Consider the following 23,989-nt stretch of genomic DNA (forward strand, 5'->3'; position numbering starts at 1 on the left):
GGTGAATCTAGACTATGAGTTGACTGCAAAATCAAGTTAAGATGGAGATTGTTTAGTATGTCTTTAGTTGCTGTCAAGCTCAGAGATTTGGCAAGGTCAGAGATAGAGTTTGGCAAGGTGTATCCCAAAGTTGCGATTGGTATGGATTTCGGAGAGTCCGCGCTAAGCCTTTGGCTTAGTAATCTATTAGCTTTCTTTTCTTGTGATTCACTTTTAGGAAGGCCGCGACAAAACTAACAATCACCAATAAGGGTGGATTTCACCAGTTGCTCTTTGAGTCGATATAGTTGTAGCTTGCATCGCTTCTACTCAAAGCTGGTAAGTCACGTGCACTATTACAACACTTGTACTCTTCTCAAATGGATTTACAATCAGTGTATAACTTGTCAGTAAGCGAATTTGCATAAGCAATATGTTCTTGAGATTTTCATAGCTCGTTTCTATCTTCTTTAGCTTGCATTGATCCCTTTCTATAGTTGTCAATCTTCAAGTTGACCGTCGAGTAATCTTGAGATAATCAATTTAGCTATTGTAGATAATAATCAAATTACTAGAGTTCCGTTCTTTCATACAATTAGAACTTGCAGCGATCTTGTTTCTTCCAAAAATAGAGACTCAAATTAAGGGCTGTCAAATTCTTTTAAATACTTGATAATTCTCTAATGAATATACGAGTCTTCATTTATTATCCAACATCGCTAATAATGACCTTATCGGCTTGATGTGAGCAGTAGCTTCTATCAATATTTTGTGATTCTACCCATCAATTTGGCCGATAATATTCCATCAACCTCCATGGTATAGAGAAATAGTTACTATATATCATAGTTGTCTCATAGTTCATTGGCTTAATTTTTTTTTAGTTAATGTGGGTCCAACTGGATATATTAGATGATTAGGACTTGGGTCTTTTGGTGATCTCTCGGGTGTAGGTATTGCACTTCTATTGTGCCATTCCAACAACCACCTAGTCATATTGGTTGGTGAAATGAAGGCACAAGAGGTAAAGATTAGTAAATGGAAACTCTAATTCCACTCCCTAGTCGTATGCTTTTCCTCTGAGAAGGAAAAGTACCGTTCTTTCTTCCTTGTTAATGTTAGGGAAAAAAATATCTCTTTTCCCTGTTCAAACTGGTCAAACATGACAGCTATCTAGTTACCTTGTTATTGTTAATCAACATGCATCTCTTATTCGGCTACTAATTTGTCACGTATCCCTAGTTTATCTTAACGACTGAGACGAAATGCAAAATCAAGTTTTAAGATTATAGTCTCGCAACCTATTTACATCCAAAGAGTTTGTCTAAGTTCACTTAAGATTGGTAATTCTTTGATAAGCAGTACTAATCAGTGGGGAGACAAACACATCCGTGAGTGATCTTGGAACAGTCAATTATTTCCAAAAGTGGACCGGTCGAATCTATCAAGCAAGGAATCACGTTGCATGAGCTTCCATGCATGTCCTTTTTTACTGTTTTTGGTCGAGCTGCACGTCCTTCGACTGTAACTAAAGGACCACAACGGTTCACGTGTCTCGCTTTACACAGCATGTGTCTATGTAAGTCAGCCGGCGGAGAAAATATTGGCTACAGACCAGGTATATATTGCTGATCTGGTCCCCATGTCCACCCATCATGACACACGTGTCCGGAACGGGCCCCACCAGTCAGAAAAAGAAAAAACTCCTCTCTCTCCTCTCACGATCACGGTCTCCGTCTCCCTCCCTCTCTTTCTCTCTCTTCACCCTCCTCCCTATCTCGTCCGCCTGACTCCTCTTTCTTCTTTGACCTCGAGCCCGAGCCTCCGCCTTTGTCGGCCGCCGTGAAGAACACGATCGGAGTCTCCGGAAACGGGCGCGCCAGATGTCGATCTTACAGTTGCCTCGCCCGTGGCCAGCGAACCCAAATTCGAGCTCGAGCGGCCATGGCCGCGAGTCGCAAGTCGAGCTCGAGCAGCCACGGCCGAGGCATCCTTGTCGGTTCGTGGCCATGGCCGCCAGATGTCGAGCTTGCAGCTGCTCGCTCATGGCTTGTCGAACTCCAGAGTGACCGGCTTCGGCTTCTCCGTGAGCGGCTCGAAGGGCGAGAGGTGGCTGAGGACGCCGCCCTTCACGTTCGGATCCGGATCCTCGGGCCACAGGCACTCGTACTTCTTCACCTTCCTGAGCTTCGCTGCCACCACCGTCAAAACCTTCCCTCCTCTCGTCCCCAGCCGCGCCATCCCGAGGGCCCTCAGCGACAAGTCCCCAGCGCCGTTGCCCGAGTTGCCTCCCAAAAGATCGGAAGCCGCAGCTCCGGCCAGGGACACCGACCGCCGAATCAGAAAAGCCAGCTCCTCGACCAAATCAAGCATTTGCCCAAGAAACTGCCGAGGTTGGAGAAGAAAGGGGTCGGGCGGACGAGAGAGAGAGAGAGAGAGAGGAGACTGAAGAGAGAGAAAGAGACCCGGGGGGAAGAGACGGAGACCATGACCGTGAGAGGGAGAGAGAGGAGTTTTTTCTTTTCTGACTGGTGGGGCCCGTTCCGGACACGTGTGGCATGATGGGTGGACATGGGGACCAGATCAGCAATACCTGGTGTAGCCAATATTTTCTCGTGTAAGGAGAGCCGTGACTTGTCGGGACAAGTGGTCGTCCTTTGATACCTCTTGTCTGACAATTATTGGCTGCTGAAACTTGACAGGGAAAGGTTTCAAGCATTTATGCTATAGTACGATGATTTTGACCCCAACATCGTACGATTACAGCACGATGCTTGGTTTCCTTCCACTCGTTTGCATGGAAGAAGAAAATCTCCAAGAAGAGATATAGGTCAAAGATAAAAAATCGAAGACTTTCCACCAATGAAAAGTAAAAGATTGTAAACCGCCAAAATCTAAAAGCTGGTTTTGTCGCTTTTTTATGATGAGACGACCCACTTGGTTTGTGATCGAATCCAAAATGATAAGGTCGATGCCACTTGTTAGATGTTATGGGACAGCATCACTTGGGAGCAACCGTCGCCAATCGCCAACCAGCTAGAGGGCCACTTCTAACAAAAGGAACATTAGATAGATTCCTGCTAACATGACAGGTTTTTTTTTTTTTTTTTTTTTTTGAGATTAACAGCATATTATAAGCCATAAAAAATAATTAAAAATTATTATGAAGTCTATTTTTTTTTTAAGAATTTGTGGCTCACAACATGCTGTTATTCTTATTGTTATAAAAAAAACTGTTGTGCTAGTAAAGCTCTAGATTCATTATATCAGCAATGACGGTGTGAAAAATACGTAGTAAGTTGTGTCCTTTTAAAAGTAAGTACATCCATGACTAAATCAATCTTAGTATATTAAAAGGGAGAAAATTACCAAAAAAGTCATAAACATATTGCATTTTTGTCAATTTGATTAAAAATCATTTTTTTTGGCCAATTAAATCCTAAACCTTTCACATTTGTGCGAGTTTAATCCATCCGATCAACTTTGGCCAGCCGAAAATGATGTGGCGCCGACATGGTAATTTTAAATAATATTTAAATAATTTTCAAAATTTTAAATTATTTTTCTTTTCTTTTTCCTTTTTTTTTTTTTTTGCCATCTTCTTCCTTCAACTGGTAGCCAGCCTCGAGTGAAGCTCACCCCCATCGGCCACCGATGAGAGTAAAGCTTGGCCTCACCATTTGGACGAGGCTCACCCTCACCGGTGGCCGAGGATTAGCTGGAGAGAGAGAGAGAGAGAGAGAGAGAGAGATAATAAAAAAGGAAAAATAATTAAAAATTGAAAAATATTATAAAAACTTATCCATGTCGGCGCCGATCGCACCATGTCGGTAATTTTCGGCCTAATGGATTGAATTGGCATAAATACAAAAAGGTTTAGAACCGAATTGACAAAAAAAATATTTATAACTGAATTGACATAATTGCAACAAGTTTAGGACTTCTTTTTTTAATAATTCTCCCTTTCAAAAGTTATTATGTCCTTTTCTTTTGATCTTCCAATTTTATCGGCTATTAGGGCTTTCTTTTTCGTGCTTTGCAAGCAATTTATGTCCGCCCTTGTCATCTATCTCATCGGCATTCCCTCGATGTTTTTTTTTTTTTTGTGGTCAAATCGTTCTCTCGATGTTGGAAAGTTAACTTATCCGACATTTCATACTAGCCGTATTAGGGCTAAGCCATCTTCCAATCTTGTCTTTGAGGCAAAGTTATGAACCAGTCAATTTCCGACATTATATTTGGACTGTAGCACATATAGTCAATACTAGAATTGGTTTTCTAACAACTTGTTCCATAATTGGATTTGACTATACCATGTCAATTCTTCTTTTCAAAGCCTATAATGATAGCCATTATTACATTAGCTCGGATACATGAGATCCGTCAAATCAACGGCTAATGCTTTAAGCAGTCTATCTATTTTATCAACTCTATTATTATTTAGAAATGGTCATTTATCTTATATTCTGATTTAAGCTAATGATACATATTAGGCCAGATTTTTCACTTTTACTTTTTGTTTAAATCTAGATCTTGTGGCATACGCATTTAGATTTTTTCCTTAGCCCAAAACACCTAAAATTGTCTCAATAGACAAATGTCAACACGTAGATATTGCCTATAGAAAGACATAAACAAAGGGGAACTAAATAAACAGGGCTCATCTCCTATTCTTTGAAATTATATTTTCTTTAGGGGTGGACGTCACGCCGCAATCCCCGGGCACACAATAATCCTACCAAATCGCTTCAGGTCATAAAAGGATGTTCCAGGCACGTCATCGACCCATTATTTTTATTTTTGTGTTAAGTGCACGCGGAACGTACTACTTTCCCCGGACAATATTTTAAACAATAGGGACATAATAGTAGGCTATCAAATCACACAATAGTAAAAGATTATTTTCATTAAATTGATATTCATTAACCATTGGGAGGCTACAATATCTATAAGCCTACTCTTCAGGGCTGATTCCTACGACCACCAAAAGATACCAGGTTGAAGCTGGGGTTAATACTACTTCAAAATAGAGACCAACGTCCACATCCTCCACTCGGATCCATTAAACCGCTACTCTTTAGCTATGAGCCCGAAAAATGGTTAACAACAACGAGTGAGATATAAAATCTCTGTGAGTCACCATCGAAGTCCAAGTAAGGGGCTAATTCGCTCAGGGCGGCCTAAACATGCAAGTCAACTTGTCGATAGAAGACCAATAACGTGCGATTAGCGCCATGCTCTAACTACCACCGGTCCAAGCATAAACCCCACAATCAATCATCAATCGTACATAATCTTACCTTGCTTTGGTCCCCACATTGAACAATATATCACACGCAATCCACTGCACACAATCCAAGGCACACAACCCCACAATCAATCATTAACGGCATGCAATCTTACCCCGCCTTGGTCCCCACATTGAACAGTATATCACATACAATCCATTGCACACAATCCAAGGCACACAAACATAACACTCATCATCGTCTGCATGCACAATGTACAACACGTGTTTCGGTTATTAAAGGTCATTCGACCCGGCACACTAGACAGTTGGTGCCCAACACACTAGTTAGTTGGTGCTTTTCTGGCATGACCAGGCATCATTCCATTGTTTTAGCAACGGCGATTGACAAGCCATGTAGTTTCGAACTTCCGCCGGTATGGACATATCAGGCATTCCTGTAGGGAGAGTCGGTCCGCAACTTGCCTCAACCAACATCCAATTAGTCGTGTGATTTCGAACTCTCGCAGGCACGATCCGTCATGCGACCGATAAGTCGTGTGATTCCGAACTCCCGCCGGCACAATCATATCAAGCATCCAATAAACCATGTGATTCCGAACTCCCGTGGGCACAACCATATCAAGCATCCATCACGCGACCACACCAAACAATCAAGTCGGTTTATGCCTTTGCATTTAATTTCAATGCATACGTGTTAATGCTCAAAACTTAGCTCAAGGCCATTTTCATGCTTAAAAGTCGGTCCATACGTAGTTACATAAATACATTTTATCGACCGGACTTTACATCTATAATAGGGTGATTAATTATCGTATATATATATATATATACATGCATCCAGTGTACACAACAGTCAATCAATAATCACCCAATAGCCACTTAGTAATAATAATTAATTATTCTGATCGTGGTTAATTATTCTAACTGTAATTAATTAATCTAATTATAGTTAATTAAGCTCATTTTAATCAATCGGTCCAACAATCTATAGTCCACTATGCTCCAACTAATTAACCCGCTCGTGATCGGTCAAACACAGTCAGTCAATCAAACACAGTTTACTATCAACTAACCACAGTCTATTTTATATAACCATGGTCCACTTAAACTAACTGTGGTCATTTAACCTAACCAAAGTTACTAATCTAATTCGACCACAGTTAACTAACTAATTCGTAATTAATATTAATTAAATTAATCATAAGCGCAATTAACGACCTAATCGGAGATCAGGGGTTAACTTACAAACTAATCGACGTTCGGTGATGACTCGGTTGCGTCGATGATGACCACAACAACGGCAAGGTTTACAAATTTGAGGGGTGCGCACGGTCACGGTTCGGTCGGATCGAGTCGAGCCTTAGGTCAAATTGGTTCGGGTTCGGTTTGGTTAGGGTTTCGGGTTGGGTTGGGTTTTCGAGCAAGGGGGCTCCGTGTCGGGCCCGGTCGGTGGTATAGGTCGGGTCGGCCGGGCTTGAGGGTTTTAGGTCTAGGGGGGTTGTGGGTTTGGGTCAACGGGGACAGCGGGTCGGCTGTGACATCTGCCGGGTGGCTTGCGAGGACAACAGAGCTCATGGGTCACTAGACGGCGTTTCACGGGCGCCGGGGTTGGCAATCTTGGCTGGTCGTGGGCGTGGGGCTCGAGGCTCACGAATTCGCACAAATCTCGAGTCTAAGGGGTTGAGGGTTTCGGATCTCGGGCGACCACCGTGGGCCGGGCCGACAGGCGAGCTTGGCCGACGACGAAAGTAGGTGGCGCGGCTCGGAAAGAGAGGAGGGGTCTGTGGGTCTCTACTGGGGGCTCTTGGATCTCGGTGAGCTCAGCCGAGAGGCTCGGGTCGGCCGAGTTTGAGTCCGAGGGTCCGTGGGTCGGGGTTTCATGGCTGGGTCCAAACGAGTCGGCCCGCGGGCTAGTGGAGTAGCGTCGGATGAAGCTCGGGAATCGGCGGTGCGACGGTGGCAAGGCGACGACAGGTGGAGGCGGCGGTGGTGAAATCTAGTCGAGAGAGGGGTAGAGAGGGATGGGTGTCGGGGCTCGGGTTCAAAGGCTCTCGGGCGGCTCGACCTCGAGAATGACAACGACGATCGGCGAGCTTGGCGGAGGCGCCTAGCGGCAACGGAAGTGGATGGTGGTGGTGAGTGGCGTCGGCACGGGAGCAAAGGCGAGGGAGGGCCCGGTTGAGCGCAATGTAAGGCAAGAAGAAGAATTCGGTTTTCTTACAAACGTCGAAATTTTAGGATGTCACAATGGAAGTATAACAAATTAGTACAATATTAACCTTCTATTACTCCTTAAGTCCATCCCAAAACCATTATCGATTTTGATTGATATTGAGAGAGAGAGAGAGAGAGAGAGAGAGAGAGAGAGAGAGAGAGAGAGAGATATGCTGACTAGTAGAACCGAGAAGAAGAAAGAGGAGTGAGGAGAGGGAAAATCACTAGGGTTGATGTCCTTCTCTTTTGTTTTTTGTCCTTTTTTGTTGTATTTTTGTACGTGGGTGAGGGTAACTTTCGGATGATACATTTAAAGTTTCCAAAAAAAGATTCACCAATCATTAGGGGAAAATGTGGTCATTTTGACAATTTATCTTCCATAGAAAACCTATAGGAAATTTTCAAAAAAATCTTAAATTTATTATAATTATACCAATTCAATTATAAATTTTTTTGGCCAATTGAATCCAAAATTTTTTGCATTTGTGCCAATTCAATCCATCGTCCGTCTTTGCCTAGGCTGGCTCGACGTGACAATTTTAAATAATATTTTAATATTTATCAAATTATTTATTTATTTATTTATTTTATATTCTTCTTCTTCTTCCTCCAATCGGTCGCCGGGGCTTGATCTCGCATAATTGGCGCTCACCTTTGGCTATTCACCGATTTGGCTACCGGCTGGAGGGAGAAGGAGAAGAAAAAAATAATAAAAAAATTTGAAAAAAAAATATTGAAATATAATTAAAATTGCCACATTGGCGTCGGCAGGCCAAAGTCAACTATATGAACTAAATTGACACAAATATAAAAGGTTTATGACTCAATTGATGAAATTTAGGACTGAATTGATACAATTACAATAAATATAGGACTTTTTTTGGTGATTTTTTTGTAGCCAACATCAAATGGACGATTGATCATTGGTATAGGGTGAACACCATACAAGCTTATCGCGATCCAACGCCGAACACAAGTCTTCTGTCTCGGAGACCAAATGATAGGATCATGAATGCCCACAAGCTACTTCTAGGGGTACAACGGCGTGTTCGGATCAGATAACTACTGTTCAAGCAAAGTTAAAGATGCAATCAACTTCACAAGCTCGGAACATCTTTGCTTTTCCACTTCATAGCAAAAGAGAACGAGAGGGATTTCAAGAATGCATACTGCAGATATGAACCAGGTGTCCGCCGCCATATGCACCACTGGGATGCTTTAGGAATTGTTTGGCATGCAATAAAAAAATCTAAGTAAATATGCAAATAAATGTTTCGCATATGACATTATCTACACTTAATAACATAGACAGTCCAATTATTATAAGGATTTTGTGAGCAAATGATTACCGGGGAATTTGTTTAATAACATAATTTATATATATATGTATATGTATATGTGAATGGAAAATTGTCCTTCAACGAATTCAATCCTATATATTTTAATTGTGTCAATTGAGTATTAAACCATTTTACAATTTACCAATCTAATCCTATCGATCAATTTTAGTCATAAATTACTTACATGGATGCCGGTTATCCTACATGACATAATTGACGTTGATAATTTTATTTTGGAAGTTTTGATTCTTTTGAAAGTTTTGTTATTAAGGGTTGATTGGGGGCCGCCGGCCACAAGCCAAGGCCCAGATACTACCGGCCACTACATGAAGCCCCCGCCGACAAGCAGTGATGAGCGAGGGTCGGGACCCTCGCCTAGTGGTCGACGAGGGCTCACGGTGTTTGCTTAGAGTTAGTCGGCGGGGGTCGCCAAGCCTTGGCCAATGGCTGGCGGCCCTTTGCATACCCTTAACAATAAAAAGAGGGAAAAAATCATAAAATAAAATCAAAATTTTTCACGTCAGTGTCGATTGTACCACGTAGGACGATCAGCATTCATGTAAACAATTTCTGGCTAAAATTGAAAAATTGTCAAAATGTTTAGGATTCAATAGGCACAATCGAAAAGCTTTATTACTGAATTGGCCAAACTACAATAGGTTATATAGCTTGATATTCTGACAATCTTGTTAATTATTTTTGATTACATGATTTCTCAATTAATGAGTTCTTTATACAAAACACTTAGTGATGGTTTGAGATTGTACTATCCTTGATAGTACTTGTCAGAAAATATTTTCCATATGTATGTTTATGTTGTCAACAAGATTGTTTAGGCATATGTTGTTGTTAATAATGACATCAATTTTTTGTTAACTTGCTTTTCTAATCGTTGTAAATGATTAGAGTTATGAAAATAATTTCTAGGATGTTGAGTTCTCGCTAAACAAAAATATCTGTAACGTGCGGAACAATTACTTCTACGTGCTCGTCAACATCATGGATACTTTAATCATTAAATGAAAAGGGACCCCATATTTCTAGCAAAATTTGGCGGTTGAGAATGACGTCGAACCCAAGAAACCGATTGCACGATCATTGCGGGAGCGACACTGCAATCATTACCACTGTGTCCCCAGAATTAAAAGAAATGTTTCTCAACCTCCCTACCTACTACGACCACAAAATAAATAAATAAATAAAACTACCCTACCTATCAATCATATGACCGTCAATTTCTTTTTTGATTCATCCGTCCACTCTTCCCTTTTGAGAAAGCATTCTTATACTTAATAAGTGCCTAGAAAGCAGCGCGAGGCTGAACCATGAATAAGGTCATTTGTGACTTTGAGTGTTTCAAAATGCTAGAGATTTCATATCATAGTCACGGCTAATATGGTCATGTTCGTTTTGGGTCCACCTCAGATATTAATTTTTCTTTTGGAGATGTTCTGATTGCTTTCTACATTATTTGTCGCTTCAATCGTGATGCGACAATGGTACTGAACAACGCGATAGAATTAGTCACGTGGTAGTCTAAAAGACTTGGCCACCCAACATCATCTGAAAGAAAAATCATATAAACCAATGGCACACGGTATTTGTGAATGTGTTGTGTCCCTATCATTTTATCTTTTGTATACTAGTGAACGAAAAGGTCCCATCACTCCACCACTGCTCAGATGTTGCATGAATTATGTTGGAGAAGTTCCATATTGAAGAATCTGTGTGATGAGCAGCATTTAATATATCGCATTTAGCTCGTAACTTATTGACTTAAACGTTTGAGTAAATGTGGGTTAACTGAATATGTTGACGGGGTCGGACCCGAGCTCTCCCTTGGCAATCTCCTTATGCTTCTACCACGTCCTCCCCACAAATGGTATCAGAGTTAATAGTAGATTGGTGAGTTCCTAATCTACTCTGGTGTGGAAGGAATTTAATAACCAACGTGGTTTCTGGGTAGATGGACGTTGTAGTATAACAACGTGGTCTTCATGATTCGGGGACTTCGATCTCCCTAGACTTATCGGATATCTGTCGCACTCCCAACAAATCCCCATTGTTGTTTTTGTCACATTGCATGATTCCCAATCATAAATCCTCTTAAATGATTCTGTTCACACTTAATTGACATATCACAATCAATAAATATGAACTTTGATTGCAAAGAGCACAGGGCCATGAAAGGGTATGGAAAGACAAGTATTTCTGGTCAGGCTTCAACTTGAAGAGAAAAGATTTAATTCTTTCCACCTCTATACGGCAAACGATCGCTTTCCACATCTGGGTTGAAAAAGATAGCACAGAGAATGGAATAAATATACTGAATTTAATGAATGGAGGAATCAGCAAACAACTAATCTCGAATTTGTCCACGTGAAGCAAATTAGGACAGTGAGAAGGAAGAGTAGATGAAGTTAGAGGTACATGAAATTCCGATATATTCTTGACAGGGTCAATTTCTTTATTTTTCTTTTGAAGAGCATATAGTGGACAGAAAATTATACGTCAAACTAGCTTTCTTTATGCAGTCAAGCAACACTAATATGAAGTTAAGTAAAGGGTTATCATTGATTCCTGGCATTTTAACTTTTGCTAGAGTTGCAACCTCTCCAATGAGCTAGCAACTTCTCAAACTTAATTATGTATCGTAACAAATACCATTAATTGTCAGATTGATGCAGTTTTGTCTTTAGGTGAATATTAGAATAATAACATAGTGTGAGCCATAAATTCTTCAAAAAGTGGACCCCTCAATAATTTTTAATTATTTTTTTATTTATCTTTTTTTGGCCCAAAATAATCTGTTGATCTCGTAGTAAATTAAGGACAGTCACATAATCATTTTTTCTTTCAATTGGGTCACGAGCATTGATTTCAATGGTCAAATGGACTCTACTTTAAAACCTTTGCAACTGATACAGTATGACCGTTTTCTAGGTAAATTTCAATCAAAATATTATGTGTGGTCTACTTCCATCCTTGAATACTGCATAGACTGTCATCTCACTTCACCATGACTAGTTACCAATGAGATCTTTTTCCTTCGTTCGATAATAAAGTAGAACATCATTCTCACCATTTTTACTTGTTGACACTAGAGACAATTTCTCCTTGTCTTATTTAAACAAGACTGGCTAGCTAGCTAGCTTCTGATTATTAATTAACACGCATATCGTGTCCGGCTATTATGTTGTTATCCCTAATTTCTATTAATGATCGAGACGAAATGGGAAACGAATCTTACATATAATAGTCTCGTCAAATGTAGAAGTTCTTTTTAGACCCATTTACATGAAAAAAAAAATTTGTCTAAGTTCAATTAACGTTTGTAATTTTATTCATAAGAATATTTCATGCATGTCCTTGCACTCTATAAAATCCATGTCCTTGGACTCTGCAAAAAGGACGACGACTACGTGTGTTGTTTTAAACAACAGGTATTTGTCTAAGCCGAGGCATGTGAGGACGAGTTGTTGACAATTATTTGTCGCTGAAACTCCACAGGGAGGGAGGATTTTCCAGGATTTTGCTCCAGTAGGATGACTCCAACCCCCACGTCAAGGGATAAAATTAAACCACGATTATTAGTTTTCCTCCATTCCTTTACAAAGAAGAAGGAAAATCCCACAAGAGAACGAGTTCCACAGAGAGATGAAGAATAAAATACCTCTAAAAAAGTAAGGGTATTTTGCGACTGTTCTTTGGTAGATGAAGAGCGAGTATTGGATAGATTGATTTTATAAATAATGTGCGGTCTGAAAAAAATGTACCAAGTTTAATACTAAGTGTTGATGTTTGTTGTAAAACAAACAAAAAATGCCTTTTCCTGAGATTGTTCTATAATAATTATTCGGCGGTATTAGAAGGATACACCAACACTAATTGGATTACAAGTGTGAGAGATAAACATTTCATTTCTGGATTTAAATTTATGGCTTTAGCAGCGGTGGGAAAGAGAATCAATAGATAAGAAATTTGTTGTTAGACATTAAGTATGGTCTAGTCCTACGCCTCCTATTTCTATTCACCGTGATAATCAAACTACTTTGGCAAGGGCTTATAGTTGCACCTATAATAACAAGTCTAGACATATTAGTTTAAGATATGAGTACATGGACAATTAATTCAGGATGGTATCAGGTCAAGCAAGAATCTATCTTTTCCTTTTATAAAGGCTTCGCCAAGAGATGTGATAAAGGTGACCTCAAAAGAAATGGGGCTGAAACCCTATGACTAAAATCACCAGTAATGGTAACTTGACCTAATACTAGTACATCACTCGTTATAAAGTTTTAATGGGTAAAAACAAATTACTGAAAATAGTGCTCTTGAGAATACTCTTGGATGGGAGTTCCGGGAAAATAGTGCTGTTGATGGAATGTATTTCAATGAAGATGATGAAGTAAGCCTTGTAGACTCTCTCTCTCTCTCTCTCTCTCTCTGTGACTAAGATTTCCCCTCTCTTTTCGCCTTTACAGTTTGCTCCCACCATTGAAATGATTGACGATCAAAATCTGTAGTGCGGCTGTGACAGCGGGAATATGTGCATCAGTCTACTGCTCTACTTCATAACGAAGCATGTCATTGCATCTAGGGAGAACTTGCAATAGAATCATCTCTTAACCAAGTTCACGTGATGTTATGCTCTTGAAACTTTACCAGTTCATGATCGGTCGGATGCCCTGTAAATAGAAGCGTGTGGTTAAGCCCCTGGCTCTCCTTCTCTTATTTTAAGTGGTTGACTGGCAGTAGGATTTGACATATCGAGTCAGTGATGACCGGGGAAAGCATCCCATGACATCATAGAAGCTCCTGCGGACTTTTGTGTGTGTGTGTGTGTGTGTGGAAGTCATGTATATTTTCATCAGATAGTTTCCCCCAGATTTGATGAAGACCAGTTGAAACGTGAGCCAAATCATGTGTTGAAGCTGCAACAATTTCATGGTGATGCAATCATGGTATCTTCTTCGATGGCCCGAGAAGCAAAAGCACTGTCATTTTGTTATGGATTGGATAAACTATCCGTATCGAATTGATTCAGCAATGAACTTTTGCAACTCATTTCCTGGGGTGAATGCGAGTATTAAGCAAATTGCTTGATATATTGTTATCTGCCGGGAGAATTAGAGGCGATGGTGTTATTTTTCCAAACCCTTCGGGGGTAATATCATTATCGATGCTGGCGATTGACGTGTCTTCAATTTTATTTGTGTCAAAGTTGTTTGATTTCTAGAGCTTTCAATACCATAAATTCACGGTTAGGAAAATTTCTTAAGAGTGATGAAAATACATCAGGTCACGACGATTCAAAATATGATTTTTGGCTAGCGTAAATCCCGATCAATTTCAAGTAGGTGCAGGACGAATTCAATAGCATGGTAGGCGCAAAAATGAATAACACGAATTCATTTCTCGATAGATTACACACGAACACATTCCCGGACAAAGTAAGTAACTTTTGTATGTGGACGCGTCCATATACTTATGAATCTCGTGTGGATTCGCTTCGAAGACCAAAATATTTTACACACGCATGCACCCATCGCTCCCGGACATTGCTTGCGGCAATCGTATGCTCCTCGTATCGGTAGTCTTGGAGGTGCTAGAGGTTTGGGATGACCTCGTTTAGACTCTCTTCCCGAGCCTCCCACTCGCTTCTCTCTTCTTTCTGCAGAAGAAGAAACTTGACTGTGTTTCCGTCTCTTCAAAGGTTATGACTTTTTGATTGCATGTCGTTCGTAGCTTACGGGAACATTTGCCCTTCGTTTCTCTTTCTAACTTGACCGTGTTTTCAGGTCGCAATGCTTTTGCCAAGAATTGGGTCCGAGTACAAGAACGAGCCGCTTCTCTGGTGGGGCTTGTCCCATTTTTCAAGGTCGGGGTTTTTTCAAGATTGGATTTCTTAATCTGGGGCAGTTCGCTTTATGTTTCTGCATGTGAATTTCGTTTAAGTGTGCGAGTTGGACGATTCCGTTTCATTATTCGGAAGTGCAAGCTGCTATTGAGGAGGCCTTTCGTTGAGCGTTGACGTGCCTGTCACATGCTTGTGAATTTTCCTTTATGAAGCCTTTTAGCTAATAGCCATGCACGGGGCGTGGTGGATGTTATATTCATTATTCAGGATCGGTAGGATGAGATTCATGACTGTAGCCGGGCCATTATTTCCCTCGAAAATGTCGTCTTTTGCTGTTTCTAGTCGAAATTTTGAAGGACGGTTGCATGTCATTAATTTAAAACAAAAGCAGGAGGGGAGGATGTTAGGCATGAGACATGACTGACTTGCGATAATACCAACTGCACTTTATTTGCTGTTGAAATAATTTTGACAAGTTCCTGTTTCGTTTTTGTTGCTGTTGACCCTGCCTCAAGGACATGAGTTGGCACCCCAGACTGATTTGCATCTTTTTGCCAGTTCAAAATTTGAGGACAGACTCTTGTTTCTTTTCTTCCTTTATTTAATTGATTGTGCTAAGCTTACCATATACTGTGTACCTTATCTCTGCAGCATCACGTATGTATGCTGGTGATGAGCGCAGATATTACAATCTCTTTAATGGAGGTAAGCCAGGAGATGAAGAATTCAGGAAATCCTGGAGCCAGGAGATGGAAGAAGACACTTCCGTATGGACAGGAAGTGAGGATGAAGGCGAAACTAAGAGTCGGAACAATCTTGAAAGAAAGATTCGTAAAGTCAGGCAAGAGGCGAAAGAGCATTCTGACCTGATTGATGCAGATGATAGTGATGAACTACATAGTATATGGTCTGATAGTGATGAGGAGAAGACATTGTGGACCGGCAGTGAGTGCGACGATGACAACGACATTCCTACTGAAGCATACCCCAATGAAGCCAGTGATAAGTACATAGACAAGTTATTCGAGTTTGAGGAAAAACCGAAATACAGGACGATCTCAGAGCTGCTGAAATCTGAAAATGAACCAGAAGAGTTGTCCCCTGGGAAGAAAGCCCGGAAAATAGCAGTTGAGAATGCCCTGAAGAAATTGAAAAAGGGACCCGATGGTCGGTATATTAACGTGTGGGAAGTCATGAGTGACTTGGACATTTTAATTGGAGCTTTCGAGAATATAGTTTCTGGACCCGAGTACGAGGAACTCAGACAGGGAGGGCCTAAGAGGTTGAATATGCAGTTCTTCAAGGATATCCAAGCACGTATGAGGGATCCGAATTACAAGTTCTCGCCTGAATTGAAGCTGAAACCAAAGAGCAAGCTTGTTCTGAGGAAGAAATGGCAGAAGGCGCAATCCAGGAGGAGAAAAGCACAAAAGCGCTAAGTAGCTTCTTTTCAATTTCAAAGCCAAAACTACCTGTGTAAGCTGCTTCTTTTCAACCATTAAACCACCTGTGTTCTGATTACTACGTGCTTTAGCGTAATTCTATGATTCCAATGATTGGTTTGGTTGTTCTATAACCGATACCATACTATTCATACAAGTAAGATGTGTTACAATGGGTGATTGTGATAGAGAAACAGTACAGAAACCTCTAGGTTGGGTTTGACTACTGAGTTTAATCTTCTGAAATCTGGAAACAGGTCTTGTAAGTTTAAGATAAAAGTAGACACCGGAATGCTGTTTTATTATTGCCAAACTGAGATTACATGCAAGATTCTCCGTGCTTTACTGATTTTAGGCCATGATTGTGATAGAAAAAGGCACTAACAAATTGTGCCAATTGAAAAGAATAAGCCTTTTAGTGCTACAGTGTACTTGATTTGCTAGCTGTGCCCAAAGGCCTCTTGGAAGTACTCGAGTCCTGGAAAAGATTCAAGCCAAGCACGGCCCATACTTTGAATTGTTTGAAACGTCTGTCCATTTGGGTTATTGTTTCCACAATGCATCAAACTAGTGTGCAGGTTTCAAATTTATTTTGATCCCGTCACTAACAATAAATCTTGAATAATTTTCATTACTGCTCTTCTTTGTCTCTGGTGAGTTGTGATTCAGGTATGACTAAACTTTACCTAAATATTGCACCAAGGACAAGGATTTGGGGCACGGAGATATAAGTTGTGAAGGCATAAACGGGACAGGATGAAGTTTAGGGACAGCTTTCTTATTTGTCAAAGTAACTCAAAGGAGCCAACTGGTGGTTCGTCGAGTGGTCCAGGACTTGATTGGGCATCTGCTCCTCTTTTTGAGACCTCGAGAGCTCAGTACGACATAGGAACATGATGTCTTCGATTGAACCCATTGTCATCACACGTGTCGCAAGCACATTGGGTAGCTGTAAATCTAATTTCACCAAATCTAGACGGTGTTCCCTAAACAGATTGCACAAAGTACCTTGTGGACAAGACTAAAACCAACAGGGCCTCTAGGCTCAAACTGGCAATTACGATGGTAAAAAGTCAAAACAAAAGTCAAGTAAACACATCATCCCACCGGATGTCACCTTTATTATGTCGATATTGGTAGATCTAAAAGGACATCACAAAGAATTTTGGATGAGGCATTAAGTAAACACATAATGCCACCGGATGTTACCTTTATTATGCCGACATTGGCAGATCTAATGGGACATTAGAAGAATTTTGGATGAGACATTAAGCAACCCCCATTGGTCAAAACAAGTGAAATGCTCCATCGAATTGGACCTGATCGGATGGTGATGCTTCACCCACATCTCATTCTCAATCGACTAAACAACTCTAGAAAAATCGAAACTTTACTTCACTGATCATTAAGGGTGCACATGACAACACTTACGTTTCAAAAATCAACTTCTGAACAGAAGTTGATTTCTCTATTTCTACTCAAAAGCAAAAATTGATTTTTCTACTTACGCTTTATAAGTTGATTTTTAATTAGAGAAATTCGTTTTGTTGAAAATTTATACTTCTAAAATCATTTATGAAAAATTATTGTCGGCAATCGAAAAATTTCTAAAACTTTGTTTTTAAACTTTTTAAATTTCTTAAAAATAAAAAATATTATTTATTTTTTATTTCGGCAACCGGAGACGAGGACTCTGCAGCAGCGGTCATAATGGTGGTTGGCGGCGGCAAGCGAGGCGGTGATTGGCGGTTGGCGACAAGGGCGGGCGGTGACGGTGGTTAGCGGTGAGGGGCAGCGGTGGGCGGTAGTCGTCTATTGGAAATGATGGTCACGAGTGGCGATCGGCGGTGGTTAGCGGTAGGGGGCGGCCGATGGGTGGCGGGGACCGGCGGAGGTTTGCGATGGGCGACTACGAGTAATGGTCGACGGTTGGCGGTAGTCGCAGATGGCGATGGGTGGCAGCGGGCGACGATCAATGGTGGGTGGCGGTGGCGGGCGGGGTCGAAAAGAGGATGAAGGCGTTATGAAAAGAGGATGAGACGAAAAGTACTTATTGAGTTTTTTTTTTTTTTGTAAAAAAAAAATCAAGAAGTAAAGAAGAAGTTCTTCTTGAGTTGAGAAGTAACTTTTTTTAACTTCTCATATTGGAAGAAAAATAATTTCAGAAATGAAAATTCACTTTACAAGTAGAAATTTATTTCAAAAGTAAACATTTTTACCGAACAGATTTCTGTTTCAAAAGTTAAATTACCAAACAAATTTATGTTCCAGAAATGCTTTTGGAAGAGAAATTCACTTTTAGAAGTGTTATCATGTGCACCGTAAAGGCTCGAGACAAGAAAAATAAAAAAAACCCTTCTTCAATGGATGTGCTTGCGGCGCTTTTAAGATTAAATTAAAGCGTGGTTGATCTATGGGTGGATCCATTCCTCATGTCTGTGGTCGGGTCACTTCATGGGGGTGTGACCCCTCCATCATCTTTCGAAACTTCTTTCTTTTTTCTAATAAAAAAAGGGTTATTCTCAACCAAAGGTGGTCGCTCCCTACAATCATTCCCCTTTCTTTATCCACTATCATAATGCCAATTATTTATGCAATTGTCATCGTGCGGTGCGGCGACACCGGGAAAATAAAAATATGGACAAGTATAAAGACAAAAGGTAATAATTACGCTTTCAATTCTTAACCCAACTTAATCTTTTGAGGATTAGGAAAATGACACAAATAGTCTCTAAATTTTGATCCAAGGTGCAATGTCATCCTCAAACTTTGAATATGTTCAATCTAGTCCATAAATTTTCAATTTATTAAATTGAGTCCTTCAATTTTTTCATAAAAAATGTCAAAAGGTTTTCATGATTGCACTACTGTCCGGATTTTAAAATTTCTTTTCATTTCAGGTTATTTCCTAAATTAACAAAGATCATAAGTTCAAATATACTTAAATGGAACCATAGTAATATTAATAAAGACAAAATTTAATAAAAAGATAGCATGTTTTTATTTATTCATTTATTTTGGAAGTGGATTGAAATGAAAAGATATTCTAAAATCTGGGCAATAAAGGAATTATAAATCTTGTGAATAATAGCGGACGACTAATTTGCCTTTATTATGAAAATTTGAGGGACTAGATCGAAAACTTAGGAATAGCCTAAGTATCACATTGAACGGAATTAAAAGTTCAAAAATGACACTACATAGTAGACTAAAGTGTGAGGACTCTTTATGTCATTCTCCCTTATATCATCCTTTTTTAGCCCGAATTTTATTGAAAATAAGAAATGGGTTTAAGCAGATACATCAAAGTTGGATCAGGATATCATCTTACCACAGTTTAGAATGAACCAAAAAGAAAATGCGACAATTAAGTTAAGGTTAAAAATGAGATTATGTAACCTTTTGTGTGAGCGGCGGTGATTGAGATAAGATCGGTCAAGAAAATGGTCAGATTCTGTTGTCTACTTTAAGTGGTAAACAACAAAGTTGGGGCAAAAGTCCAAGAAGGATCATATAATAAATGGGTATGTGGTGTATTATGAGGGCTACTAAATGAGGATTACAATAGTTGGGCTACGTCATTCCATTTCAAAAGCCAAAATTCAGGGATGTGTCGTTGACAGCTCAACGTTTGAATTAAACCAGCATGGAAGGTTGTGAGAATTTTGCTGTGTTGTCACTGTAAGTTACAGCAATCTAAGAGTATTGACAAGATATTACTGTCTCAATTCACTACAGGTATCACACATTCAGTGCAAATAATTAGTTCTGATTCTCCAATTTGCAGAAAGTAGAGATGAAATCGTTCAATCATAAACTGGCTCTATACATCACGTCCATAGTTAGTAAAATCGACTGATAATCACGAAAGAAAGGGTCGAAATCCATATCGACTTGATTAGTAATAGCATGCGCACTAAAATATCGGCTCGACTCACCTCACTAACTAATCATTCTGCTCTGTCTGTAGCAGATGAACTCGAAGCGTACTGTTAGAATGTATAGAGGGTTCTAGATCAATGCATGTCAGTTGATTACCAAGGAAGTTTTCTCAAAACCAATCAAACTTAAGAAAAAAACGACATGTTCCGAAAGAACAGCTGCCGAAGAAAAAGTGTTCAAAAAGGAAGGAATAATTATAAGCTGAAAAGAGGAACGAACCATTCAAAATGAAACGGAAGTATGAAAAATGCATCAACTTGATTTGCATCGACTGACTTTGCAACAGTTGAAGGTATCGGCTACAACAAATTATGGGCGGTGGGTAGATGGGGAGGGCATTTTCGCGTTTCACATGAGAAGTTATCTTTGTATAAAGATCATTTTTTTTTTTTTTTTGTTGCAGAATATGAATCAACTTCCATTGAATTGAGGGCATCATTAGGGTTTGAATTCGGAACAATATGCAGATACTAAACTTTTCACGGATCGTGCATGATATAAAAGCATTCTCTTCCCTTCTTTCTTTCGTTCTTGAGAACAAGGGTCGCCTGGCTAACCGAAGCGAATATCACATGCGGGGATGTAGACGGTTCGGAGGACTTGGTAAAACTGACCTAGTAATATGATATTGCGACGCTAATATGAAGCTCCCTGTGCATGCCATATGAGCTTGCCTTTACTCTTTGTTAGTGGTTGGGAAAACAGGAATCTAATTCCTTCATTAGGACCCTTGAAGGCTACTCTTGTCTATGCAATACTTCTGTTATTCACAAAATCCTTGATCTTGAGAATTTCAACCCTTCTTTCTGGATGTTGTAAAAAGTGCGGACACATCCCCCAAAAGTGATTCCTTGAGAAAGGGTTGAGAAATTTGCCTCTCTCGCAGTTGATCTCTTGACGGGAGCCTCCATAAAATATTATGAGCAACCCTAGAATTACTATTTTTCTTGTTTTTCACTAAGGATTGATTACCAGATCATGTGGTATCAATACTGGTTCCATTTGACTGATCTTGATATCGATGTTGAAACCAAGGGAAAAGATTAGCCTTTTGTAAAATGTATTGAGCCCGATTTACAAAATTGGTTTCAGTAAGTGATCATGCTCCAGACTATTCTTGTAAGCGTTGAGTGTGGCCCAAATATTTAAATATCCACTAGCAGTCTGGTAAATTATTTAGTGAATAACTTTTGTAAATAAGTTTTAGTGTTAGATGTTGCCGTGAACCTACCATGCGATTAACATGGAATTATGTATTTCGACTTTGCGACAATTAATTTGTGAAAGCTTTGTTTTCGACTCAGTACGAGCACTGGTAGGTCGTTGTGGATTGAAACTCCCTTGAAGGTCACATTCCACTTTTCTTTGAACAAACGAGCATACAAACATTACATTATCGGCCTCAAACCGAAGCATTACTGATTGATCGTTAGAAGCGGATATAGTAAGCCAAATGGGTTCATCTTGGAGTATCAGCCTGTTGAACCAAATTGGCCGGTTCAAATCGGGCATGCGACATGACCGGCTCAGATTCATTTTTGTAAGATGTACAGCAGATTAAGGAACTAATTAATCGATGTTAAGTCAATATGCTTCTTGCTTTACTGATTTATTCATTTGTAATTGCAACTCTGCCATAGATACACATATACTTCCATCGATAAATCATGGAAACTACCTCTGCTAGTTCTACTATTTAGAAGATGTAGCATTTCATGTCAATTCTTTTTAGCTAAAACATCGAAATGGTGATCCGAATCTCATGGTAACAACATTAGAGAGAAGAAATACTGGTAAAAAGAACAGGCACAGCATTATAAAAATCAGCCGTGGCTGACATAACAACTGGTAAATGAAATCGAACTCAGTGATTTTCATCCTGTTAATCTTGCCGCAGTGACACACTCACACACCAACAACAACGACGTTAATCCTCATCCTTTAGAACCAAACCATGCAATATAATTAAAATCGCATGTAGTACGTAACTGGCAAATTATTACATGATAGAGCAAGCATTAACATTGTCGTCGCTGAACATGGAGATGATTCTCTCCTCTGGCACAGCACTAGAGCTACTCGGGAAGGCCTGCACGACATTGCGAACGTACCCGGCTGGTGCTCTCTTGTCATAGACCTGTGCAGCGTAAGGGTAGTAAACCAGGTGCTGCGGGATGTAAGGCCAGAACTCGGCTATTTTCCCAGTGCTCTTGATCCTCTTCAACACCTTGTTCGGGTCGACGTAGCCGCTCACTTTCACTCGGCTTTGCTTCCGGTTCACCTCCACGGATTTTATGCCTGCGGGGTTTTATAGAAATGTACAGATTTACATTAACATGGAATTTTTGTTTTGAAATGTGTTCCTATGGTGACCCAAGATAATGTCCAGTATATTATATAATTTGGTAATTATGGAGAACACTTCATTTGACTGATACAATTAATTTGGACGGAGACATGGGCCTTTTTTAACAGCCTTGTTGAAATACTATTTCTAGCATTTAGCAAACAATAAACAAAAGACCACCTACTAAGTGAGAGCAGAATTAAGCTCCTTCAGAATCTTACTAAAAAGGAAACAGCATGTGAAGAATTACTCTGGAGCAAATATCTATACATCTGCCCCCGTTTACTTTTCTTTTTCTCTACTCAGAGTTCACTGTCATTGCAAAAATATGTAGTTTACCAAATAGGCTCATTGTAAAATTGAAGAGAGAGAGAGAGAGAGAGAGAGAGAGAGAGAGAGAGGGAGGGAGGGAGGGGAAGGACCTCTCATTTTGTTAACAGCATTCTTAACTCTTCTCTCGCAGCCATCACAGTCCATTTTAACCTTGATCTCCACTGTCTGAAAGACAAGATCAACAGCTTATGAAAACCTCATACTTCTTGAGGAGCTGAAAAAAATATCCATATCTATAGAGAGAGAGAGAGAGAGGGTCCTGCAGGTTTGAAAGAAAAAGGAGGCCCTCACTTTCTTGTGATGAAATAAAGCACAAAGAAAGAGAGCGAGAGAGAGAGAGAGAGAGAGAGAGAGAGAGAGAGAGAGAGAGAGAGAGAGAGAGAGAGAGAGAGAAAAAGAAGCACCGAAAGAGAGAAGGTTTCCAAAAAAAAAAACCTGCATTGGCTTGCGTTTGCTTCTGATGCTGGTGACAGTGCAAAAGTTTGATAGGTAATCGAGTGCCCCCATCTTCCTCCTCCTCCTCGTCCTCTTTCCCTTTACCACAAAGCTTTCTCCAAAATATGACAGAGAGAGAGAGAGAGAGAGGCTCTAATTCATAGTCCTATTCTCTCTGCTGAGAAATGAGTGTTTATATAGGTAGAGTATTTAGTATCTCTCCGTTGGTTCTATAAGAAAAAGGGTGGGGTTGTGTGGGCATGAACCCGCTGGGCTTTGAAAATTAAAGTGTGAGGTTCAAAAGCAAAATTTGAAAAAGAAGAAGAGGCCCACTAGGCCCCCCAAGGTTTGTGCCCAGAAATCATGAGAGGCAATAGTGCTCTGTTTGGAGTTTTGATGGTCTCATTGTTTATCTTGAGTTTGTAGGTTATTCGGAAAATGTTGTAAAGTCCTTGCATGGTTTGCTTTTTTCATTAGTTTATGTGATGATTGTTGGTTTGAACAAATCATTACATGTACCAACTGTACTTATTCAAGTTTCAATTCGCAAGACGCGGTTGGACTTCTTTACGAAATATCTCGTAAAAGCGTTGTTTAGACACTGGTGTGATTTATAGTATCGCCAAGAAATTGACAGTTCTTAGTTTAGCAGCTATTTCCTCATATATTTTGAGGTTGAATTGGTTATTCCATAAATTTGAGTGAAGAATATGGTAGCAACTGCATTAACGAGTGGATCGGACTAAGTCTTTTGGAATTGTCTTTTGGAATTGGCATATGATGAATTCTCTCTACTGGTTTAGCAACCTGTGTTTCGCATTATTTATCACGAAGATGCAGAATTAA

At 40.0% G+C, this 23,989-nt stretch overlaps 3 protein-coding genes across 5 annotated transcripts in view; 2 read left to right on the forward strand and 1 right to left on the reverse strand.

Moving 5' to 3' along the window:
- LOC115729263 (protein AAR2 homolog) overlaps positions 1–13,544 on the forward strand; it is a 31,202-nt gene extending 17,658 nt beyond the window's left edge. The window contains exon 13 of the mRNA XM_030659873.2: positions 13,269–13,544. Coding sequence (XP_030515733.1) covers positions 13,269–13,310 — 42 coding nt within the window. The 3' untranslated portion in view covers positions 13,311–13,544. The remainder of the gene's footprint in view (positions 1–13,268) is intronic.
- LOC115729503 overlaps positions 1–16,306 on the forward strand; it is a 28,025-nt gene extending 11,719 nt beyond the window's left edge. The window contains exons 1-3 of one of the 3 annotated variants that reach the window (XM_048273873.1): positions 14,234–14,500; positions 14,586–14,665; positions 15,296–16,306. In XM_048273873.1, coding sequence (XP_048129830.1) covers positions 14,406–14,500; positions 14,586–14,665; positions 15,296–16,083 — 963 coding nt within the window. In that variant the 5' untranslated portion in view covers positions 14,234–14,405 and the 3' untranslated portion in view covers positions 16,084–16,306. Of the gene's footprint in view, positions 1–14,233; positions 14,501–14,585; positions 14,666–15,295 lie in introns of those variants that run through there. The other 2 variants (XM_030667053.2, XM_048273874.1) reach the window with 2 other exon arrangements.
- Positions 16,307–21,789: 5,483 nt separating this feature from the next.
- On the reverse strand, positions 21,790–23,287 carry LOC115735756 (heavy metal-associated isoprenylated plant protein 21). Its single transcript, XM_030667151.2, has 3 exons — positions 23,144–23,287; positions 22,798–22,873; positions 21,790–22,326 (listed from the first exon to the last, which is right to left on the reverse strand). The coding sequence occupies exons 1-3, from the start codon at positions 23,213–23,215 to the stop codon at positions 22,028–22,030; spliced, it is 447 nt and encodes a 148-aa protein (XP_030523011.1). The 5' UTR covers positions 23,216–23,287; the 3' UTR covers positions 21,790–22,027.
- Positions 23,288–23,989: the final 702 nt, after the last annotated feature.

Source organism: Rhodamnia argentea, chromosome 2 (assembly GCF_020921035.1).
Source record: "Rhodamnia argentea isolate NSW1041297 chromosome 2, ASM2092103v1, whole genome shotgun sequence".
NCBI classification, from domain to species: domain Eukaryota; kingdom Viridiplantae; phylum Streptophyta; class Magnoliopsida; order Myrtales; family Myrtaceae; genus Rhodamnia; species Rhodamnia argentea.